This window comes from Grosmannia clavigera, assembly GCF_000143105.1.
Source record: "Grosmannia clavigera kw1407 unplaced genomic scaffold GCSC_97, whole genome shotgun sequence".
NCBI lineage: Eukaryota > Fungi > Ascomycota > Sordariomycetes > Ophiostomatales > Ophiostomataceae > Leptographium > Leptographium clavigerum.
In genome coordinates this window covers 1,698,707-1,721,402 of record NW_014040560.1, presented here as the reverse complement: position 1 = coordinate 1,721,402, position 22,696 = coordinate 1,698,707, and the positions used below count along the sequence as shown (strand labels likewise).

Below are 22,696 nucleotides of genomic sequence, written 5' to 3'. Positions count from 1 at the left end.
GAACGTCCTTTTTTGGTCGCAGGGGAATCATTAGTCATGACCTCCACTTTGTGCACGGACCACGTGCTTTCACCCATTAGGTGGCGGATTAGACTGGCTGGCCGACATCGTCTTTGGGGGCGCCTGACTCTATCGGTCGCTCCTGCCAGCCAAACCATCTTGCCTGCTTAGGCCATTTGCCATTTTCATCCGACTCGAAGCATCACAAAAAAAAAGAAATAAAAACAAACGCATAAAAAACCACACACACAACGAGGAAGAAGCCATTTGAAAGCACATTCTGCGCACATCTCTGCACGATCCCATCCAGCTGACCTCACCGCACCGCGAGCACGTCGAGTATTCGTCCTGCTGCGTCGCATCGCACACGCCGAATATTGGCAGTGGCTAGCCCTCGCGCCTAAATTTTGTCCTCTTCTGGACGCCTCTCCACGATTCCCTCTTACTTTTGACCTCTCTACGTCCATCTGGAAAGTTGTCGGCCGTCTTGCAAACACTCACCGCCATCTGGCCCTATTGCCTCTCTGCTTTGCCCAACTCGACGCCCCCTTCCGCTCTGGACCTCGAGTCTGTATCTATCGGCCTATATTTGCCTCTCCCTCGGCCGGAACGAAGCCTCACCCAAAAAGGGCAGCAAGCGCTGACCCTGCTCTACCACCCAAACTCGAATGTTCTCTTTCCCCCTATAACAATGGCTTCCAGGTACACCCCAGAAGCACTTCTTCGCCTCCGTCTATCGCCATTATGTGTCAAGCCGCCCAATCTGCCGCCTCCTGAACAATGGATGGGGTGAGAAACTACCCACCTCCTTTTTGATATACAAGAGTCATTTTGTGTATCCACAACCATACCACATACTTTGTATGATCTCCAGTCTGGCCTTGGCAGCTAATGTGGTCGTTTGATTTGGCGTACAGGCAACCAACAGACTACACGCGCACGCAGGTTCGAACAGCCACCGACAAGCCCAAGAACAATGATGTGTCCCTTCCATTAGATGCTGCAAATCGCCGGCCCGCAGGTGATCGGCATAATCAGCGAAATGCGTCCGGTAAGAGCTCTGCATGTGGCATGCTGCCTGCTGCCGCCTGCTGCCTCGGTCCGGACCCCTCCATGCTAATTGGCGGCTTAGGCTCCGAAGAAATCGTGCTAGGTCCTCCCAAGTTGGGTTTTGCCTCAACATCCCTTCGCACTGCCGGAATCAAACTTGCTGGGGACTTGGACCGGGCGTCTCGGGACGCGGATACGCGGGACCGGTTCGGAGTGCGAGGACGAAACGATGCATCGGATGCCAGCAACTTTAATAACGGCAGCGGGGGATATGGGAACGGCAACGGTGATCGCACACGTGACGGCCGCAATAACCGGCGCCGGGGCGATGCAGACCAAGACGGTGAAGGATGGAGCACGGTCAAGCCTCGTAAGAGCTTCGGCCACGAAGGTGCCGAGCGGTTCCACGGCCGCATGGGCGGTGGTGGTAGTGGCGTCAGTGGCGGCGGCATTGAACGGTTTGGGCGTGACGGCAAGCCGAGAGAGCGAGACGATGGTGATGTCGGTGGTCGAGACCGCCCTCGCCGTACATTTGATCGTGATGTGACGCGAGACCGGGACGGCGGGGACGAAAACGATGGACCCCGTCGAAATGGCGTCTTGGGGGGTCGAGGACCCTGGTTCAAGGATAGCAATGGCGGCTCGACGGAGGAACGGCCAGAGCGAACGGATCGTACGGATCGTACAGACCGTACGGAACGCAACAGCCAGCGAGAGCGTATTGACCGCACAAAGAACTGGCGGGAGCGTGATCCTGATCTCCAGCCGATGGATAATTACAGAGAGAAGAACAACCACAACGAACGTGGTGGCGGCAACGGCCACGACCGCCGATGGGACCGGGACCGGGACCGAGATCATTACCAGCACCGGGTCGAACGGGAGCCCGAGTGGCTTGACGAGCCTGCTCCCTTGGGGAAGACGAGATGATTGGGGGTGGTAGTGGCGGACACACGGAGGAGGATCTGCGGCGGTTCATGGAGGCCATGAAAGGACGAAGCGGTGGATCTACAGCCAAAAAGGCTGGAAGCCCAGACGAGCCTCGCGAGGGTGAGGCCGGCAACAAGTCGTTTCGACCAGAGCCGGCGCCGGCCATCGACCATGGCCCCGACCGATTTTTCGAGCAATTTACCAAGAGCTCAAAGGCAGAGGATGCCAGCGTTGCCGGCGGTGTGGCCGAAGCCAAGAAGGAGGCAGCCAAGGCAAAGGGGGCGTCGCGTTTCACGTCTTTCTTCTCCGCGCAGGAAGACAACCGGCGACAGACAGATACCCCAACGCATAGCACCAGTGTGCCACAGCAGTCGCCGCCGTCCGGCGGACCACCGGGGCCAATCCCCCCGCCCGATGCAGCCGAGAAGGAAGCCTTTCAGGTCCTGCTGCTGAAGCTACAGCGACAGACACTGCAGGGCAGCAGTGCATCACCCGGAGCTGCAACCGTGGGAAATCTGGCAGGGATTCCGTCTGCCAGCAAAGGAACTCCACCTAGTGTTGGTGGCTACCAGGAGCCTTCGAGCGGAGGTGTGCCGGCGACACACGAGAGTCGCCAGAGGAGCACGATAGCGTCGCCGAACCCGATGTACCCTCCCCGACAGGTTGGCCTAGAGCAGCAGAGAGACGACCCGCGGTTCCGGGGCGGCATGCCACCTCCGGGACCTCCCCTGCCGCAACAGATCCTGCACGAGATGCTCATGCAGCGTCCGTCAGGCCTATCTTCGAACCAGTCGCCGCCGGCATCGGTGCGTCCCGAGCAGATGATCCAGGAACTGCTGGCCCAGCGACAGCACGCGTCCAGCCAGGAAGCAGGGCTCCGGATGGGGCCGGGACCCGGACTTGGACCAGGACTGGAGCCCGGCCAAGGACTGCGGTCCTCCGGGCCAGGGCCCAACGGGTCTCTTTCAAGCGCACAGAGCGACTTTCTTGTGCAGTTGATGCGCAACGGGGGTGAAGCGCGGCGACAGGAAGAGCTGTTGATGCGGATGCCGCAGCCGCGGAAGCAGGTGAACATTCCGTCGATTCCAGACCGGGCAGCCGACATGGCAGCCGACTTTGCCCGTGAGAGAGAGCGGATAAACGGCCCACCCCAGCAGCGACAGCAGATGCGTCCGGCTCAGTACGTGGACGAGCAGTATTCCCGACAGGAAGTGGAGAGTCGCCAGCAGACGCAGCCGACACAGATTCTGCAACGTCCTCCACCGCCTCCGGGTTTGGAGCAGGTGCTGCAGCATGGACAGCTGCCACCGTTCCTCCAGGTCGGCGGTGGTGGCCGGCTGCCACAGCAACAGCAGCAACAGCAACAGCAGCAACAACAACAGCAGCAGCAACAGCAACAACAGCAGTCCCAGCAGGGCCCTCAACAGCCGATGATTCCACCACCACCTGGACTTGGCGTCGGCCTCCAGGGCAATGCGCCAAATCGGCAGCAGATGCCCAACATGCCCAACGGACCTAACATGGCAGGACTGCCCAACATGGCCAGCATGGCTAACATGGCCAACATGCCGAATCTGGCCAACATGCCGGCCATGGGCCTGCACAACATCCCGCCAAACATGTTTCCTCCCAACTTTCCGCAGCAGGGTCCGTTCCCGCAGGACGGGATTCCGGGTGGCCCACCACGAAACATGCCTCCACCGCCTCCGGGATTCTATCCTGGACCGCCCGGATTCATGCCGCCACCGGGCATGGGGTTCCAGGGTCTCCAGGGCATCCAGGGCATCCAGGGCATTCAGGGCCTCCAAGGCATTCAGGGCCTCCAAGGCCTCCAAGGCCCGCCAGACGGGATGGGATTTCCCTTTGATGGCCGTGGAATGCCGCCTATGCCTCCGGGCGTTGGGTTTCGCCGGCCGTAAGTGCCTTACATTTTTTGTGGTCCCAGGAGCCAGAGACGGACAAGTCGACTCGCCTGGGAGAAGGACTGGAAGGACGGGATATCAACCCTTTATTGAGGCTATGTTATGTACTATGTAACCTAGCTGCGCTGTCGTCTCAATCAAGCCAACGTCCGTCTGCACGTGCAAGTCTACAATAGAGTGAACCTTTAGGACAGAATTGAAGCAAACGGAAAGGGTAAGCGTCAGGGGTATACAAGACACGTTCCGACGTCTGCTGTCATCGATGACGGCCATCAGTGCTGATCCTGGCTGGGAGAGCGACGTCGTTTCGGCTGTCTCGAAGGCGAGTCTTTGGACTGCTGAGTCTGGTGAATCGGCGGTGTCTGGACCAGCTGTGCTGCAGCTCGGGTTGAGGCAGACGGCCGAGCGGTGGTTTCTGCCGACGCAGCTTCGATGCGCGCACTTGCTGAGGGCGACGATGTCCGTCGCTTCTTGGCGGCCGGCTGCTCGTCCAGGACTGACTGCGACGACGACGAGGGCCGTGAAGGCTGTGCAAGCGCATCGGAGCTGCTGGTTCCTGGCAGGTTCAGGGCGCGTTCGAGTCTGTCGATGGCCTTCTTGCTCTGTCTGATCGTCTGCTGGCCCTTCGGCGTCGATGTCTGTTCGCCGGGTTCGGATAGCGTGTCCAGGTCAAGAAACATAAACCCCCGGGGCTGAGACTCGGGGGCCTCTCGGAGTGGCATCATTTCGGTCAGCCATTTCGATGGGAGGAGAGTGCTGTCTTGCCCAGGATCGCTCGAGCTGTCCGAGGATGCAGGATTGGAGCCGGACCTATTTCGCGGCATCGTGACGTGTTGGGCAGTAGTGGCAGCAGCAGCAGCAGCAACAAGCAAGACAGGGTGTATGCTGGTCGTGTGAAAAAGGAGCTAGGAGCCTGCAAGGACAGCACAACCGACTTTATATGTGCTCGTTGCGTACGTGTGCTTACTCTTCTCCTCCCAACGTCGTGTCCGGGCACAAGTCTGTTTTAGGGACAGACCAAATGTGCATAAACGTCCGTCGAAGAAGCGATGGGCCTCCTGCAAGCAGTCCAGCCCGACCAATGAGTGGACGTGAAGGAATGACAGGCATCAGAAAAGAGACGAACCGACTGTTTTTTTTTTCCCCCGATACGAAATACGAACGGGAGGCCTTGCGGCTCAGCTGAGAGACCACATGGTGGAGACCGTCCAGCCAAAGGGACTAGTTTTCAGAGGATCGCAAGGCAACAATGAGAGTAACGACATGTCAGAAGTGCAGTGCCAGTGCCTGGCTTCCGGCTTTAAAAGTGGGTCACATGACGGATGGGGACGCGTTCATGGAGGAAGTCGCGACCACTATGCAACGACTTCCTTCCCTTGCAGAGCAGTGACGATGCAAAAGAGATACTGCAAGTGTGATTTGTGACAGGAAATTGCCGTTTGTCATCCGCCGGATCCCATTCCATCATCCGCGAGACAGCCGGTGCGGCACAGCGCCAGAGGAGTGGGCGACACTGCATGCAGCCGATTTCTGTCTGACCGGTGAGCGTGGAGGCGCAGTTTTCCGAGCACAGCGAGTCTTATCGCCACCGACTGTATTGAGGCCATTCGTCATTGTAGGCGAGATGGATTTCGAGGCAGAGACGAGGGGGACCAAGCGAAAGGCGGACGATGGTGTGGGTGCGTCGGGGCCGCGGCGAATCAAGGCAAGCCGCCACGTGCACCGTCCCGGCCGTGCTGTCTCTGCTGACCGACGTTGCAGGCGCTCGACCCGGACGTGGTGAACAAGATTGCGGCGGGCGAGATCATCATCGCGCCGGTGCACGCGCTCAAGGAGCTGGTCGAGAACGCGGTAGACGCGGGCTCGACGATGCTGGAGGTGCTCGTCAAGGACGGCGGCCTGAAGCTGCTGCAGATCACGGACAACGGATGCGGCATCGATGTGAGGGCCATTCCGTCTGGTCGTCTGTCCAAGCTGTGCTGACATGAAGCAGAAGGGCGACCTGCCGATTCTGTGCGAGCGCTTCACGACGTCCAAGCTGCAGACGTTTGACGATCTCGGCTCGATCGCGACATACGGCTTCCGGGGCGAAGCGCTGGCCAGCATCAGTCACATTGCCCATCTGACGGTGACGACGCGAACACGGGACGACGTGTCGGCCTGGCGAGCCTGCTACGAGGCCGGCCGTCTGGCGCCACCGAAGCCGGGCCAGGACGCCGAGCCGAAGCGGGTGGCCGGCCGCCAGGGCACCCAGATCGCCGTCGAGGACCTGTTTTACAACGTGCCGACACGTCGACGTGCCTTTCGCTCCGCCGCCGACGAGCACAATAAGATCGTCGACATGCTCGGCCGCTACGCCGTCCACTGCGCCGGCGTCGCCTTTTCCTGCAAGAAGCACGGCGAGTCGTCCGCCAGCATCGCCGTCCCGGCCGTCGCCACTACGGTCGATCGCATCCGCCACGTCTACGGCGGCGCCATGGCGGCCGAGCTGCTCGCCCTCGACACGGCTGACGTCCGCTGGGGCTTCCGGGCTCGTGGCCAAGCCTCCAGCGCGAACCACTCCCTCAAGCGGACCACCCTGCTGCTCTTTATCAACAACCGCTGCGTCGAGTCGGCCAACATCCGCAAGGCCCTCGACGACCTGTATGCCACCTTTCTGCCCCGACACGGCCATCCGTTCGTCTACCTCAGTCTCGATATCGACCCGCAGCGCGTCGACGTCAACGTCCATCCGACCAAGCGCGAGGTCCATTTTCTGAACGAGGACGAGATCACCCGCGCCGTCTGCGACCACATCGCCTCCAAGCTGGCCGACGTCGACACCAGCCGCACCTTTGCCACCCAGACACTCTTGCCCACACGACTGCCCGCTCCCAGTCCGGCTTTGGCCGTCAAGAAGACACCGGCCCGGCCGTACGAGAACAACCTCGTCCGGACAGACTCCAACTTGCGCAAGATCACCAGCATGTTCACGCCCACATCACCGATGACCGTGTCATGTCCTGCAGCAGCAGAGACCGCCCCATCCGACGCTTCGGTCCATCCGGGTCGCCAGCCCGCATACGACGTGGTCGAGCGCGAACCATCGGTCAACTGGCTCAGGAGCGTGCGCGAGCTCAAGGAGGCCGTCGTCGCCGACGCCCACGGCGGCCTGACCGACCTCTTTCGCCACTACAGCTTTGTCGGCATCGTCGACGACCGGCGCCGTCTGGCTGCCATCCAGAGCGGCGTCAAGCTGTACCTCCTCGACTACGGTCGTGCCTGCTTCGAGCTGTTCTACCAGCTGGGCCTCAACGACTTTGGCAACTTTGGCCTCATCCGCTTCAGTCCGCCGCTCGATCTCGCTCAGCTGCTGCGCATGGCCCTCCGGCTCGCGCCCGGCAACGATGGCCATACGCCTAGCCCGGACGACACCAGCGCTGTCGATGCCGTGCTCGCGCAGCTCGTCGAGCGCCGCCAGATGCTGCTCGAATACTTCTCGCTCGAACTCACGCCCACCGGCGAACTCCTCAGCATCCCTATGCTGATTAAGGGCTATACCCCACCGCTGACTAAGCTGCCCCACTTCCTCCTCCGTCTCGGACCCGCCGTCTGTTGGACGGACGAGAAGGCCTGCTTCGACACGCTGCTGCGCGAGCTGGCCCGCTTCTACGTGCCGGAGCAGCTGCCCAACGAGGACGATGACGATGGCGGTGTTGACGACGACGACGGCGACGGCGACGACAGCGATGGCGAAATGCGGGCCCGCCGAGCACATGTTCGCCATGCAGTCGAACACGTCTTCCTGCCGGCCTTCAAGGCCCAGCTGATCTGTACGGCGTCGCTGATGCAGGCAGGCTTGGTCGAGGTGGCCAATCTCAAGGGCCTCTATCGCGTGTTTGAGCGCTGTTGAGCCGCTCCCCAGCTTCATAATCTGCTATTGTATTTCTCTATGTCGCACGAGCGCCCACTGGCAGCCTCTGGTGTATGTAAGCTTCTGCTGATGTAATCAAACACAGACAGTACAGCGAGAGGAAGCCCGATCACACGCGGAACATGTTTTAATATACAAAAAGACTCCAGTTCTTGCCTTTGCCATCATTCTCGTGCCGTCCCTGGTGTCGTTTTATTTGTTTTCGCTGTCCCACTCAGGGTTCTGTGCTGTTAGCAGAGGCCACAGAATTCAAATAATACTCATGATAAAACCCCCAAACGCACCTTTCTTAGAATCACCAATCCCTCGAGAGTGTTGCTCAGGCTGATGTACTCCTCGTCCTCGAGCTCGGCTCGCTCGCCGTACGCCAGCAGCACCGGCGTGCTCTGGGTCTGCCAGCCGGTAATCGTCTTCGGCCGACCGGCCTGGCCAACCACATCGACGGCCTGACCGACCCGCACGTTGACCGTGACCGGCTTGAGGTCCTCGTCCAGCGTGACGAGGAAGCGCGGGTGCATCGCCGTGACGAGAAAGTAGAGCAGGTAGTGCGAGTGCGACGTGATAAACTGCTTCGCATCAAGCATGGCCACCAGCACCGCCAGCAGGCCCGCTGCCGAGACCCGCGATAGGATCTGCCGGTCCGTGTGGAACGGACTCAACGAGAGCGTGCCCTTGCCCATGTGCAGCAGCCCCTGAGCAATCCGTACCATGAAGAGCGCCTCCTGGTCGCGATGGTAGTAGCTCGCCAGCTGTCGCAGCAGCTGCGCCAAACGCGCATTGTTCGTGCCTGCGCCCAAGAGTCCCATCGCAAAGATGGCACTCATCGCCACGTCGCTGTCGTTGTCGTGCGAGTATCGCGACAGCGTGTCATACACCTTCATCTGCGGGTTGCTCGGGCTGATCAGCCCCATTGCCAGCGGCACCGCTCGCCGGATGTTGGGCTCGCCGTAGTGCATCAGGTGTCCAAAGTGCCGCAGCACCATCTCCTGGCCCACGTCCTCGCCCATCGCAATCAGACCGATGCCCAGAACCGCATACGCCTGCAGCAGCTCGTCGCCCTTCTTGTCCTCCGACTCCTCCAGGTGCTCGTTGCACATGTGCAGCAGCTCCTGGATCTTCAGCACCGCTCCCGTGCCTGCCCATGCACACACCGTCGCCAGCACTGCCATCGGCTTGGCCACCGGGTGGTCCACCGCCTTGAGCGTCTCCAGGATCACGTCCACCTCCTCCTGCCGCCCAAAGAAGAGCAGCCCCAGGCCCAGGCCCAGGAACCGTGTCCATTTGTCCGTCAGCTGCGGCTTGCGGTCGTCGTCCAGCAGCGTCGTGATGATGGCCTCGCTCGTGTCCGCGTGCGACGATCCCACAAAGATCAGCCCGCACGCCAGCGCTGCCATTGCAGACGTCTGCATGTCGTTGGACGTGTCCGTGATGATCGGCAGCAGCCGGTCCAGCAGCATGTCGTTGTGCGAGCCCGCGTACGCCAGCCCGAGCCCCATGATACACGACATTCGGATCAGCGGGTTCTTGTGCTCCAGCTTCTCCGGGTCGCTCAGCAGCGCAAACGCCGGCTCCGAGTCCAGATGCACGCCCGAGCTCATGATGCCGATACCAAGCATGGCACCCGCCTGAATCTGCTCCTCCTCCACGTACGTGTACTTGTCGATCTTGTCCAGCCCGTTCTCAATGTCCCACAGCATCAGCGTCCCCAGCGACGCCACCGTCGACGTCATGCCCTCGTCCTTGGTCTTCCACACCCAGCTCTCCTTGTCCTGCTCCACCAACATCATGTTGTCTTTGCCGAACCCGGCGTTTACAAACGCGTTCACAAATGCCGCCGCCAGGTTGTGTCGTGCCGAGTCGATGTTCGTCATGTTCGACACCCGGCTGCTCTCCAGATGGCTCTTGTAGATGTCTTCCGTCGTCTTCGGATCCAGAATGTTGAGCTCCTTGCCCAGCAGCTTGAAGTGCTCCGACAGCCGCACGTTGGACAGGCACTCCACAAGCTCCTGGTCCTCCATGTCTGCCGTATCCAGGCAGATCCGCTGCCGCGCAATCAGGAACGCCAGCTGCTTCTTCAGAGCCGCGTCCTCCGTCTGCTCAAAGTCCAGCTTGATCAGGTCCATGTCGTTCAGCCGGATCGCAAGAACCATCGCCTGCGTGTACTGCTTATACTCCTTGTATATGTCGTGCGCAACACGCAGGAACTGCTCGTTGTCCGGGTACGTCAGGAGGTTGACCATCGACACCATGTACAGACACACACGTGCATACGTGTCCTGGTCCACAAACTCGGGCAGCTTCTCGATGATCTCCATCTCGCTCATCAGATCAACCGCATCTGCCTCCGCATTGCTCTTCAGAAAGAGGGGCACCAGAACCAGCGCCAGATCTACGAGGTCCGTCGTCGCTTCTTCTGCCGTTATCCGCTTGCCGTACACCTCACCAATCTCAAGCGCAAGGTGTCGCACGTACTCATGACCCCATGACCCAATGTCTTGCGTGGGCGCCAGAAGTCGGTATTTGAGCGTGTCCTGGCGGCCCTCGTCTGAATACGTCATGCCGATCACAGACAGCACGTCGGCCAACGACGTCTTGTCATTGCCTGTCGGCCATTCGTCATGCAGCTTCGTCATCGTTTCGTAGTGTGGCCGGAGAAACTTGAGCGGCTTAGGTACTGCTGTCATCGAAGACGTTGACGTCTTGATGAAGTTCTTCATCGCCTCCAGCGCCGGCTTGTAGAGAGTCGTGTCCGATTCCTGTTCCATGTGTTGTGGCCCATTATCAGCGCCGATTCTTTGCTTAGTAGCCGCAACCTCTTAACCTCACTTACCGTCAGTCTCTCCACGAGCATCTCCAGTTCACTTTTCAGCTGCTGGTCCTCTTCGCTCAGCTCTTCGGCTGGAAGGGACAGACCGTCAGTTCAGCATTTGACACAACGCAAATGCGTCATACATATACAGCACAACAGAAGTGAAGGCAATTCTCTTACAGTCGTCCTTCTCGTCCTTCTTTCCATTCGTGACCGGCTTGGTATCCTTGTCTTTAGGGACCTCTTGGCTCTTGCTGTCAACAGCTTTGGCCTTGCCCTTGTCGCCGGCCTTGGACACATCGTTGTCTTGCGCCATGATGAGTGCGCCCGTGCTAGAAACGTCTCGGGTATAAGGCTATCTTTGTTTTAGAAAACCCTGCCGGTGAGGAGGCTGAGCAGATGCGAAAGTCGCCTCCTTTAGCTGCGTAGCTGCAGTAGAAGGAGGAGGAAATGGCAACTGGAGAGTCCGGTGGGAACTCCTTCGCTCACTTTGGCTTGTTGAAAGAAGCGTTCCGAGTTCGGGCAAAGGAGCGCAAGCGTTGTGCAATCGTCTGCTTCGTGTTTTCAAATGAAGTTGATGGTGGGAGCAGCAACAACAAACACAAAATAGACAAATTTCGTGGAGGGGAGGAGAAGCTTGGGAAAACGGGTGGTTGCCGTTAGCTTGCTGTTGCTTCCATTACGCGAGGCTTTGCCGCCTAGCCTCAGCTACAAATAATATTATTAGTAATCGCACCACGGTTCGGCTCTACAAATCACCGACCATCCCCTCCATCTTATCTTATCGGCGTCGACCTTTTTTCTTGAACCTGCGGAGCAATAATACAGAAACCTTGAAAGTGTTAATTGCCTGAACAGGAGCAGCTTACGCACGAATCGTGATTTTGAATAGTTCTGTGGACACATTTGGTATCCTCTCGTCTTCAAAATCGGCCGCTGTCATGAAATTAGACACAAAGCATCTGCGCTACCTCACACCAGAGGATTGGCGAGTTTTGACTGCGGTATGAATGTCTGTGCCCCATATTCAAGGACAATCACTTATTGTGTCTTCGATTTCTAGGTGGAACTGGGAAGCAAGAATCATGAGATTGTTCCCACATCTATCATCGATAGGACCGCACGGCTCCGTGGTGGTAGCAGTGGTGTGAACAGAAGTATCTCGACACTTGCCAAGGCTGGTTTGATCGGACGAGTCAAAGAAGCGTCTTACGACGGGTACCGGTTGACATATGGTGGCCTGGACTACCTTTCTCTGCACACGCACGTGCAGCGCGATGTAGTATACAGCGTCGGCCACCGGGTTGGTGTGGGGAAGGAGAGCGACATTGTCATGGTAGCCGATCCAAAGGGCCGCCAACTGATTCTCAAGATCCACCGACTGGGTCGCATTTCGTTCCGCACCGTCAAGTCAAATCGCGACTACTTAAAAAAGCGCCAGTCTCGGGGGTCGTGGATGTACCTCTCCCGGCTGTCGGCCATGAAGGAGTATGCCTTCATGGTCGCTCTGCGCGAGCAAGGGTTCATTGTGCCCGAGCCTATCGCCCAATCACGACACACAATTGTCATGTCCTTTATTGACGATGCGCTTCCGCTGCGCCAAGTATCCAGTGTTCCTGACCCGGCCGGTCTCTATGCGGAATTAATAGGCCTCATTCTTCGTCTGGCTAGCCACGGCTTGATTCATGGCGACTTCAACGAGTTCAACATTCTCATTCAGGAGCAAAAGGTCGAAAAGGACGTAGCCGGAGGGGAGTCCGGCGGCTCAAATGGCACAGATGACGAGGAAGTCATTCTCGTCCCCGTTCTCATCGATTTCCCGCAGATGCTGTCTATGGAACACAAGAACGCCGAAATGTACTTCGACCGTGATGTGGCCTGTGTGAAGCGCTTTTTCGAGCGTCGCTTCCACTTTGTGAGCACACAGCCTGGACCATTTTTCAAAGAAGCACAATCATATATTGGTCGCAACGGTGCACATCGCATTGATGCTGCCGTTGAAGCTACTGGCTTCACAAAGAAAATGACCAAGGATCTGGAAGCTGCCATTTTGGAACAAGCTACCATTTCTAATGAAAACGGTGGCCCAGATGATGACGATGATGATGACGACAGTGACGACGACGAGGCCGATGAAGAAGATGATGACGAAACAGAAATTGGAACAGAACAAACGCGTGAAGAACCTGTTACGGTGTTTGATGGAGAGGATACTTCAGTTCATGAGATCACTGTAAGTTTGCCGAAGCTTGGCTTAAAGACAGAGACATGACGAGATGGAGGGCAGTTGAAAGACGATTTATGTTTAATATTGCGAGCAAACTTTGCTTTGTTCTAACATACATGCACCCTGTTACCCGTGGCCAACCCCATATGTGGGCAGATAGGGCAATTTGCCCATGTCTGTGGCCGTACTCCGTACATGCTTGAAGAATATTAGAAGAATGAACATTGGAAATGAGGCAAAAAATTTCCTCCTGCCCTCCTTTTCAATGCAACAAGCAGATAAAAACATGTATTTTCTTCTGTCCTTCCAAAGAAATCGTATTTGCATTTTAGACACTCATGTCTGGATTGTGGGACACTCGCATCGCCCTCCCAAATCGATATCTTGAAACAGGTTAAATCATTTTCAGTCTGTGTCGATGGTGAGGATAGAAAATAATCCCAGGCGTTCAAAATTTGAGAATAAAAACAAGACAAGAACGAAAACATAATAACAGGGAAACAAAAGGCTTGAGCACATCTGGAAAAAGAAGGAATTTTGCTGTTTGGTGTGCTTATGGTGGCTTGAAATGGAGCAAGCTTAAACATCAATTGCTTCAACAGAAGAAGGCTTTGGTGAGCCACAAAATTCGGATCCTGCAATCGAAGGTTCAATGACTGTAGCACCCTCGTCTGCCGAGCCCTCCTCGGAAGAGGCAGAGTGTACGTCATTGACTTCTTCCTGTCTATTAATTATTCTGTTAGTAAAATCCTATTGCGACTGAAACCGCCGAAAGCCATACTGGTGGCTGCGAGTAGAATTGCGATCAGAAGAGTGAGTTTTGCGCGGGCGGAAAGCCGACCGGAAAGGACCATGGCTATAAAAGATATTAATCTCAGTCAGCTTTGCGCTTATTGAGACTGAGCAAACGACACCTCGGCTGGACGAGTAGATACTGTACCTGTGTCCAGTGCTTCCCTGAGGACGGCGGTTCCATACAGCAGGCCCGTAGATAGAAGGGTTCATCCCGACCGCGTGTGTGCCATAGGCGCCAATGTTGTATTCATTCGTGCGGTATTGGCGGCGCTCGGCAGTGATTCGCTTGAGCTCTTTTTGCGAAGGTGTGTCGGCATAGCGGACTTGCATGACGAAGTGGTCTTGGCCGACTGTGATGCCGTTGAAATGCTTGATCACTTTCTCACAAATGTCGCGAGTATCGAATCTGTATCCGACATGGTTAGAAAATGGGACGGAAGAGATAAAATATTGGCTGTGATCATACCGCGCAAAGCCAACACCACGGCTGTTTCCCATGGAATCGCGGAGAATCTTGCTGGAGACAACATGGAAAGGCTCGAAAATGTGATTCAACATCTAGATATATGAATGAGCATGAGAAAGTGGGAATAATGGTACAAAATACAGGCTGTACTGACGGCTTCGTTGATGTCTTTCGGCAGGTTCGAGATATACAGGTTGGTCGAAGACTCATCACCCTCTGCTTTCAGGCGAGCATTGAAACTTTCCTGAGTAGAGAAAGTGATCAGAAAGCTATACCGTATAAAGGAAAGCAAAGATGGTTAACTCACTCTGGCAAAACCAACCTCATATCCAAGACGATAAAAGCCACGAATGCACTTCTCGGAATTCTTCACATCACGGAACTTGGCAAAACCAAATCTAATGAATGGTTAGAAATAAAGTGTGCACATAAGAACGGTACAAAGGTCAGATAAGCTTACCCCTTGCAAGCACCAGTGGCTGTGTCAATGATGGCCTTCGACTGCTCGACCTCTCCAAAGCGTTCTGCATATCGCAGAAGAAGTTCATCGTCAGTCGTAGGATGAAGTCCACGAATGTAAACATTCCTATTACCCTGAATGCGGTTCTTAAGGCACTGTTCCATAGGCTTGACGTGGTCGGTCCAAACCGCGGGGACCGCCTTGGGAACTGGTGGGTCCACGGCGAGCAGACGCTCAATTTCAGGATCGATGGCAATCTTGGCCTGATTGCCGGGAACATATGTGGTTGTATCACGAGGAGATGGCGTCGTGAATGACGACCGCTCAAGCGACGCGACTCGAGTGCCACCGTTGCGGTCAGAAATATGACCAAAATACGGCGTGGTCGGAGTGGACTCGGTTGCAGAGGTCGAGTATGAGCTTCGGCGATTCTCCAAGATGGGAAGATCGCGCGGGACACGATCACCATAGGCCATTGGACGTCCCGGAGTGAGGGGAATCATTGAGCCCGTGGCATATGCAGCAGGGTACCCGCCGGCGGAATATTGGATGGGGTATGCAGCCGTCCCATATGCATGATGCTCAGCAAGAATTGGGTGAAGCGGGCCAGCATACGGTGCAGCAAAAAGAATGCTGCCGTCAGCACCAGTGACAAAGGTGCCGGGATTGATGCCATGCATGGCCGGACCAGCAGGAGCCATGTTGCCATTGGCGAGTCCCATTGCGCGGAATTGGGTCATGAGGCCGCCAAGGCCATCTTCCTGCAAATGAGCGGGAGTACCAGTTGCTCCCTGATGGTGAAGAGCAGCATCAGAGTTGCCGACAAAAATAGGGGTGTTTCTTCCACGGCGTGCATGGCCGCCATTCTCCGCGGGCTGCTGTTGAAAAACTGCCATTGTGTGATGTCTCTGTTCATGAAGCCGGTTCGTTAGTATCTCGAAGATGCTATGGAGAAGGGAGAGCTGTCATGAAAGACACATTCAAGGCAGCTGGTTAGAGGGATGCTTCTCACTGGTAGAAAGACTCTTGTGAGCTAAATATCTAGTGGCTACTCTGAAAGCAGGACTTTGAATATTCTGTTGTGCAACAGAGGCTGCTGATATGTTAGTACCAAAGACACTTATCTCGATGAGAGGAAGAGGGGAAGTGCAGGGGAAAGACGAGTGAAAATAGAACTAAGTAAGATGAAGCCCTGAAGCAAGTGAAGAAGAGGAGGAGGCTGGGAATTCGAGATATGAGGAGGGCACAGAAAGAAAACAGATTGGGATGGTGAAAGAAGAGATGGAGTAGATGCTTCAACGACCGAAGAGTAGAAAGGAGGAGGAAGAGAGAAAAGTACAATACCTTTACGTCTATTTGGAAAACCTGTTTCGAGGGAAAGTTTGAAGAATTTGCTGATGATGCAAGAGAAAAACGGGAAGGGATGATGGAAAGGAAGGATATAGAAAAAATATTTATAGTTCTTGCCAGAAGTAAAAATGCTTGGAAGGTCTAAATGAAGGTAGGAAGGGGGACAATGGCTGGTATTGTTGATGTACAGTCAATGGAAGGAAGGAAGGTCGTCGACCTGGCGCAATGTGCAGGACGGGAACACAAGAGGAAGGCATGAATCAAGGGGGCGGAAAAAGTAAATAGCACAAAACGATGAATAATTAATCATGTGGAACTTGCACCTGCCTCCGGCACAGGACACTGGTATCATCCCGGCCACCTCCTTCCTGTCATACACACTAGACTCCTCTTATCGATTAGAAGAAACGAGGAAGAAGGGATAGATGACGAAGGAGAAGAGAGTATGTTATAGGACATGCAACTACATTACTGGGGAGAGGATAAAGCGAGGTCAAAAACAGAGTCAAAAGACACGAGACGGTGAGTTGACGGATCGTACGTCGCAAAAATTGAGAAGAGGGGGTGCACGAATAAGAAACTGTGGACTGGGAAGGAGGAAGGAAGCTTAGATCTGGCCATAGATTTAAATCGGAAGCTGCATCTGTAGGAGGAAAGAGCTGTTCTCTGTTCTGGCCCCAATATCCACTCCCCACGACTGACGCACCACCAGCGTAGCCTTTTTGCTATGTTTGATGTGCTTCCACGGTGCTACTGTTTCTAGGATGTCAACCTATATATTGCTCCGCCATTAAATCTACTCAACATGTTAGCTACTCAAAGTTAGCTCTGGCTGTGCTGGGGCGATATTGCAATGCTGAAGAGGATGGGCCTGGAATCTACACTAGGCACGCGATTCTTCTTGAGTTGAGACTCTAGGGAAGGAGCACTCGGAAAAGGTGGACCAGGCCGAGGCAGACAGATGGAGAGGTAGACAGGACGATAATGGGAAGGAAGTACGTGCGGTGGGGGGGCACAATCGAAAAATCAGACAAGCAGGCACGCGACAAATTAAGGAAGGTGCGGCTGGATACACCAAAGGAACCTTTCCACCACAGAAATACTTTCCCCAGAACACTTATTGACACTGTCTCCCCGGGGCAAATGGCGTTTTGAATTTCCAACGTCGGTGGCACTTTCCTTATGTGACGAAAGACACGAGCAGAATAGGAACAGGCTTGGGCCTATTTCGATAGCTGGGCCCCGAATAGTGCCCGCGAGATGAAGCGGGCTCGGTGTTATCTCAGAGTCTATACTGTATTTGGCGGCTCTGCTTCATTGTTCTCTTGTTCTCTTTCATGTACGTTTGGGCTTATAAGCTGCTACGGTGGTGGCCATTGGGGAAACCGAGGCGGAAAAGGCAACATCTTTGATTTCAAACAATGGCTGGCGCACTCTGTACGAAAACAATAGGTTGCTTATTGGATAATCAGGAAAGTGCAACGGAGGGCCTCCCGCTGGAGCCTATGCAAGACGGCTTTTTTCGTCTTTTATTTGCTAGTCCTGCACAAGAGGTGACACGAAAAAGCACACCAGAATAGCAGCCCCTTGGCCAAGCAAGGAAAGAACACACACCATGAAACAATGAGGCTGCCTTCAGGGCGCATTGGGGTGCGAGGAGATGATAAGAAAGATTCGGTCACTTTTACAACTGCCCGGCAGAGTATAATGATATGTGTGTTTTTCCAAAATTGTATGCATTTTGCTTCAAGACCAGGGCTAGTATATGAAAACGACAGCCTGAGAAATCATTTTCTGAAACGTTTCAATCCAACAAGGGCAGAACACAATAAGCCAAGAGGACGTGGTGGGGGAAGGAGGAAGGGGGAAATAGGGAGGGGGGATCTTCGCCATATCGGTCGACGCGGTTTCTGAAAAGACGTGTCGAGATTAAACAGGAAGAAAATTCTAGCAAAGCTTGAAAGAAAAAGGGCAAAAAGCCAAAGAATAAAGATCTCAGCAACATTACCCAGCTCCTGACTCCTCTATGCCATTCGCAGTCGATAAATACGATAAATCTCCTGGCTAACTCTGGCTGCTTTCGCGAATTGCCCATGCCGCATCGTTTGTTTATTTCGTAACTGTCGCCGGCCGCTTTCGACTTCGCTCATCACCAAACGTCCTCCTGCACATGGAGTGGTTAGTCGTGGACAAAGATAGTAGTGCGGCCTGGACATATGCTTGCTTACCTGGTATTGGTTAGATGCGCGCATGTTCTTGATGATCTCCTCAGCCTTAGCATCAGAAATGCCACGCTGGCTGACCATGATCTGGCCCAGCACAACGTTCACCTCGCGGGCCATACTGGCCGCATCACCGCACACGTAGATATAAGCCTTGTTCTCTAGCAGCTTGTTGACCTCCTCACTGCGCTCCTTGAGACGGTGCTGGACGTATACCTTCTTAGAGCCTTCCCGCGAAAAGGCCGTGATGACCTCGAAGCCGTCGCCTAGGGCCTTCTTGTACTCTTTCCACTCGTCCTGGTAGACAAAGTCGTCGGTCGACTTCCGGCAGCCAAAGAAGAGCAGCGTGCGGCCAACAATCTCACCGGAAGCAGCTTGCTGGGCGCGTTCTTGAACAAAGGCACGGAAGGGAGCCACACCAGTGCCGGGGCCAATGAGGATGATGTCCTTGGACGGGTCGGATGGCAGCTTGAAGTTGGAGTGGCGGACGTGCACAGGGACGCGGATACCATCGTACTTGTTGCGGGGACCGGCAATCTCGTAGGTCAGGCCAAATGCGGCAGGGTTCGAGTCGTTGTTCTGCTTCTGCTTCAGGGCGAGGAGGTAGTTGGTCGTGACGCCGCGGAAGGCATCGTCGCGGCCAGGAATCACTTGCGACTCGACAACGGCTGTGATGGAAATCTTCTTGGGCTGCACCAGCGAGGAAGACGAGATGGAGTAGAAACGGGGCTGAAGCTTGTTGATGTCCTCGATAAAGGCCGTGAAAGGGGCGTTGGTCCACTTCTGGCCCTTGCCGACACGCTCGAGCAAGCTGGCAATGTTGAGGTGGTGGGAGCTGACCTTCTCCTGGAAGTAGTCCTTGTCACTACCGAGCTTGGTCATCTCGGCCTTGGAGGCCTCGTCGGGGGCAAAAGCGGCAAGCGTGGCTACAAATTGGCGAGACACCGGGGCGCAGATCTCCATGTGATAGCGGACAATAGCATCATACGTGGTAGGCGTAGGAAAGGGAACCTTGGCCGTGGGCTCCAGAGCCTGGACGCTGATGATATCGTTGTGCTTGTCGCCGTAGCCGAGGACATTGAGGAAGCGGTCGACCTCAACACCGGGGTTGGAGGGCCAGATAGCAATGTGATCACCAGTTTGGTAGGACAAATTGGAGCCGCTGATGTCGATCTCGATGTGCAGACAGTTGCGGTCCTTGCCACCGAACAGCTCTTTGGACTCAACGATGGGGGCAATATAGGGGTTGTGGACGTTGAAAGGGCCCTTGGCAGTGCCCTCGAGGTGCATCTTGTTCGGCTCGCCGAGGTAGACCGAGGCGTCCTCGAGAGTCAGGCTGTCGACCGTGGAAATGCCGAAGATGGGTTCGTAGACGGCCTCGCGCTCCTCCAGACCCAGCTTCTCGGCGAGGGCAGCCCACATGGGCTCCTTCCAAGCCAAGAAGTCCTCCTCCATTGTGCCGGCGCCGTCATCACCCTCACCAGCAGCGCCGATGCGGTGGGCACCGAGCTTCTGAAGAGTCTTGTCAACCTTGCGGACCATGAAGTTGAAGTGCTCGTACGTGTTGTTGCCGAGACCGAAAGCGACGTAGTTGAGGTTGGCTAGGGCCGGTTCGGACGATTGGGAAAAGGCTGGCTCGTCGGCAGCGATGAATTCAATAAACTCCACCGCGTTGTCAGTCGGCTCGCCCTCGCCGTAGGTGGCCATGACGAACATGACGACATGATCGGACGGGATAGCATCCAGGGTTTCGTAGTCGTAGTCTTCCAGGTCGGCCACCATGGTCTCAAGGCCAAATCGGCTCTTGCCCTCCTTCGAGAGGCGCGAGGCATAGTCCTCGGCCGTTCCAGTCTGGGAGCCGTAAAAGATGACACAGTTCTTGCCTGACTCCTCCATTGCGGCCACTATATCCCTCGTCTTGCCAGCCTTGACGCCAATGGCATTGCCACTACTGCCATACGGGTCTTTAGGTTTAGCCCATAGTTTGCCCTTAGTGAAAAAAGCCAGAGTACCGAGGAGAATGGCAGCGAGGACGAACATGTCCAGCGTGTCCAGTTCTGCCATCGTTGCGGTGGTAGGCGGACGACGGAAGAGAGTAGCAGTGGTGGATGTTAGAAAAGGTGAGAATGCGGTACGCTTCTTTTTTCCCCTCAAGACTGGCTTCCCCGTTGGGGAATTTATCTGTAGTATTGTATTTGGCGCCCAGAGGTGATTTGGCTGACTGAGCACCTACCGCTTATCTAATCGGTGCGAGATACGAGTACGGAGTATGTACGTCGTATGCGCAGCTGATGACAAGGATGAGGGCAAACACCGAGAAGTTGACGGAGAGACGACGTGGTGGGTTGTTATAGGGCACCACGCTGTCATTCTAGGGTAAGGTGGGGGAAGAGGGGGAAACGAGGAGAGATTGGAGGACGGGGATGGAGGACGAGAGAATGGACGGAAACCGCGAGGGCGCCGAACTAATAGATGGCGTCCCAAGGCGAAATAATAAGGCCAATTGAGAAGGGTTCGACACAAGGCTAGATATGCACAGAACAAGCCAGTTGGTCAAATCGTACGTTTGGTCAGTGTCGACTGACCCGACACATCTATCACAACTATCAAGAGCACGCCGGCAACGGACAGCACGGGCAAGAAGGCGGCAGTTCGAAGAGTAGAAGGAACGGCCGACGGGGAAGTACTCCGTAAGAGGTTAGGGGGCTCAGCACAGGTAGCAGAAACCGGCAAGTGCGGGCAAGTGCGGATAACGCTTTGACGCCTAAACGGCATACGCTGGGAGGTATGCTTCGTCTAAAGTGGCGGGGCAGGATCGGCAAAAATGTCCCGACGGGCGGCTGGCCCGTCGGAACTGGCGAGTACGGAGTACGACGTATGTACCACGATAACCGAGAAGAGAAGCCAGTCTGTTCAGGCGGGCTTTGCCCCCATGTCCCCATGCTCCCCTGCCCCGGGAACGGGTTGGTCCTGGATGCCGATGGGAGGGTTACAGGGTGAGGCGTGTGGATAATGGTTGCAGTACGGAGTAATAAGAAACGTCGCAACGGCAATGTATATCATCGTGATGTTCCTGTCTACTCTATGGCGAGCTGCATGCATACGCCGTATGGACGCGAACACGAAGTACGTCGTACTCGCAGGAACTGTGGGACTATGGACGCTCTGGTTGCCTGTCCTAGGGCTATTCGGTCTAGCCATCGGAACGCCCGACGGACTGTATGGTGTGCGAGCAGCAAAGACAGACTGTCTTTTTTGCCCGCTCGGGAGCGATCAACTGCCGCTGATAGCAGTACGGGGGCCAGATGTACCCCGTAGAAGGCAATATATATTTGAAACTCGTAGTTTTCAACCCGCTTGGGACAGCTAGGCTTTATTCTTGTTCTTCCGTTTTTTGCCTTCCCTCCGAGTCAATGTGTTAGAGCTATTGATGATCTATCCCTCAGACAGCGACCATGTGGGGATAGGCGCGTCCTCACTGTACTCCACAAGTAGCGATTCCCGTATACTACGACGTATGTAGTCTACAAGTGGCAAGCACACTGTATATTTCGGATGGAAAGGAACGGATGGAAAGGAAGTAAAGGAAAGAGCAGAAAACAAGCATAGTGAATAAGCTTTGGGCGCGTTGGGCTACAATGGTTGCATATGTGACTGTCCATCCACCCGTTCTCTTGGATACAGCCAAGCTGAAATCGAAAGATGGCTGGAGTGGAAACCAACCTCGTTTTGCTAGAGGTCGCATGCCCTTTGCACGCGGCCACCTGTGGAGGAGCCGAGGCATATCATGTCCACCTGGCCAACAGCTCAGCTACGATCGTGCCAAATTCGGCAGCCAAGTAAGTGCTTACCACCCCTCCTAGACATGGGAGATACTGCATGTAGTTGCGAAAGACGGAGTAGACGGAACTGGTAGCGGCAAATCAGCAGACAGACGACAGCGAAGCACCCATCTCGCCGTCCACGGCTTTATATTCGGGTGTCGAGAGCCAATTCTGTCCCTGGCTCGGGTCTCCAAGACCGCATTGCGTCTTGCTAATGTGTCTAGCTCGTATATTTGTAGGACGACAAGCTGTGGCGTCACATGCCCAGGGCGAAGAGAAACACAACACATTGTGTCCGGGTTTGTTCCGCCTGTGAGGAGCCGCTGGTGTCTCCCTTCAGGCAGCAGCAGCAGCAGCAGCAGGTGGTCATACGCCTGGCTGGCCAGCCGCGCGCGATTGATGATCCATTGGATCTGATCTCAAACAACACTGGTGTTTTTTTTTTTTTTTTTTTGCAACCTTGAAAAGCCAAGAGGCAAGAGCACACCAGCCATTGGGCAGTAGTGGTGGGGTGCATTCGCACCTGCCTCCTCGCCCCTTTTTGGTACCCAAAAGTAGCCAATACTATGCATGGGTAAGGATTGACAGCCCGACCCGCCTTGGCCTGTCCTGATTGGCTGTCGACGCCACCTGTGCCTGCATGAGGGACGCTCCCGGTCAGCGGTGCTGGAGCAGGTGCGATTAAGCAGGAAAAAAAAAGAAAAGAAAGGGCCAAAAGAGGGAAGGAG

The 22,696-nt window shown here is 55.4% G+C and overlaps 8 protein-coding genes across 8 annotated transcripts; 4 read left to right on the top strand and 4 right to left on the bottom strand.

Moving 5' to 3' along the window:
* Positions 1-891: 891 nt before the first annotated feature.
* On the top strand, positions 892-1,980 carry CMQ_4630 (uncharacterized protein; the record flags this gene model as incomplete). The annotated part of the gene is made up of 1 exon (XM_014312786.1): positions 892-1,980. One exon carries the CDS (start codon positions 892-894, stop codon positions 1,978-1,980), a length of 1,089 nt encoding a protein of 362 aa, XP_014168261.1.
* Positions 1,981-2,027: 47 nt separating this feature from the next.
* CMQ_4352 (uncharacterized protein) lies at positions 2,028-3,899 on the top strand (the record flags this gene model as incomplete). The annotated part of the gene is made up of 1 exon (XM_014312508.1): positions 2,028-3,899. The coding sequence occupies one exon, from the start codon at positions 2,028-2,030 to the stop codon at positions 3,897-3,899; it is 1,872 nt and encodes a 623-aa protein (XP_014167983.1).
* A 275-nt stretch (positions 3,900-4,174) lies between these two features.
* Positions 4,175-4,726, bottom strand: CMQ_4259 (uncharacterized protein; the record flags this gene model as incomplete). Its single annotated transcript, XM_014312415.1, has 1 exon — positions 4,175-4,726. The coding sequence occupies one exon, from the start codon at positions 4,724-4,726 to the stop codon at positions 4,175-4,177; it is 552 nt and encodes a 183-aa protein (XP_014167890.1).
* An 846-nt stretch (positions 4,727-5,572) lies between these two features.
* On the top strand, positions 5,573-7,794 carry CMQ_4755 (DNA mismatch repair protein; the record flags this gene model as incomplete). Its single annotated transcript, XM_014312911.1, has 3 exons — positions 5,573-5,581; positions 5,664-5,843; positions 5,896-7,794. The coding sequence occupies 3 exons, from the start codon at positions 5,573-5,575 to the stop codon at positions 7,792-7,794; spliced, it is 2,088 nt and encodes a 695-aa protein (XP_014168386.1).
* Positions 7,795-8,007: 213 nt separating this feature from the next.
* Positions 8,008-10,940, bottom strand: CMQ_4517 (26S proteasome regulatory subunit; the record flags this gene model as incomplete). The annotated part of the gene is made up of 4 exons (XM_014312673.1): positions 8,008-8,037; positions 8,100-10,571; positions 10,646-10,713; positions 10,805-10,940. The coding sequence occupies 4 exons, from the start codon at positions 10,938-10,940 to the stop codon at positions 8,008-8,010; spliced, it is 2,706 nt and encodes a 901-aa protein (XP_014168148.1).
* A 625-nt stretch (positions 10,941-11,565) lies between these two features.
* CMQ_4568 (serine/threonine-protein kinase rio2) lies at positions 11,566-12,915 on the top strand (the record flags this gene model as incomplete). The annotated part of the gene is made up of 3 exons (XM_014312724.1): positions 11,566-11,628; positions 11,688-12,539; positions 12,889-12,915. 3 exons carry the CDS (start codon positions 11,566-11,568, stop codon positions 12,913-12,915), a joined length of 942 nt encoding a protein of 313 aa, XP_014168199.1.
* A 515-nt stretch (positions 12,916-13,430) lies between these two features.
* Positions 13,431-15,468, bottom strand: CMQ_4491 (RNA-binding protein; the record flags this gene model as incomplete). Its single annotated transcript, XM_014312647.1, has 7 exons — positions 13,431-13,575; positions 13,792-14,052; positions 14,113-14,204; positions 14,267-14,356; positions 14,420-14,510; positions 14,573-14,636; positions 14,706-15,468. 7 exons carry the CDS (start codon positions 15,466-15,468, stop codon positions 13,431-13,433), a joined length of 1,506 nt encoding a protein of 501 aa, XP_014168122.1.
* Positions 15,469-18,071: 2,603 nt separating this feature from the next.
* Positions 18,072-20,208, bottom strand: CMQ_4477 (NADPH cytochrome p450 reductase; the record flags this gene model as incomplete). Its single annotated transcript, XM_014312633.1, has 2 exons — positions 18,072-18,086; positions 18,151-20,208. The coding sequence occupies 2 exons, from the start codon at positions 20,206-20,208 to the stop codon at positions 18,072-18,074; spliced, it is 2,073 nt and encodes a 690-aa protein (XP_014168108.1).
* Positions 20,209-22,696: the final 2,488 nt, after the last annotated feature.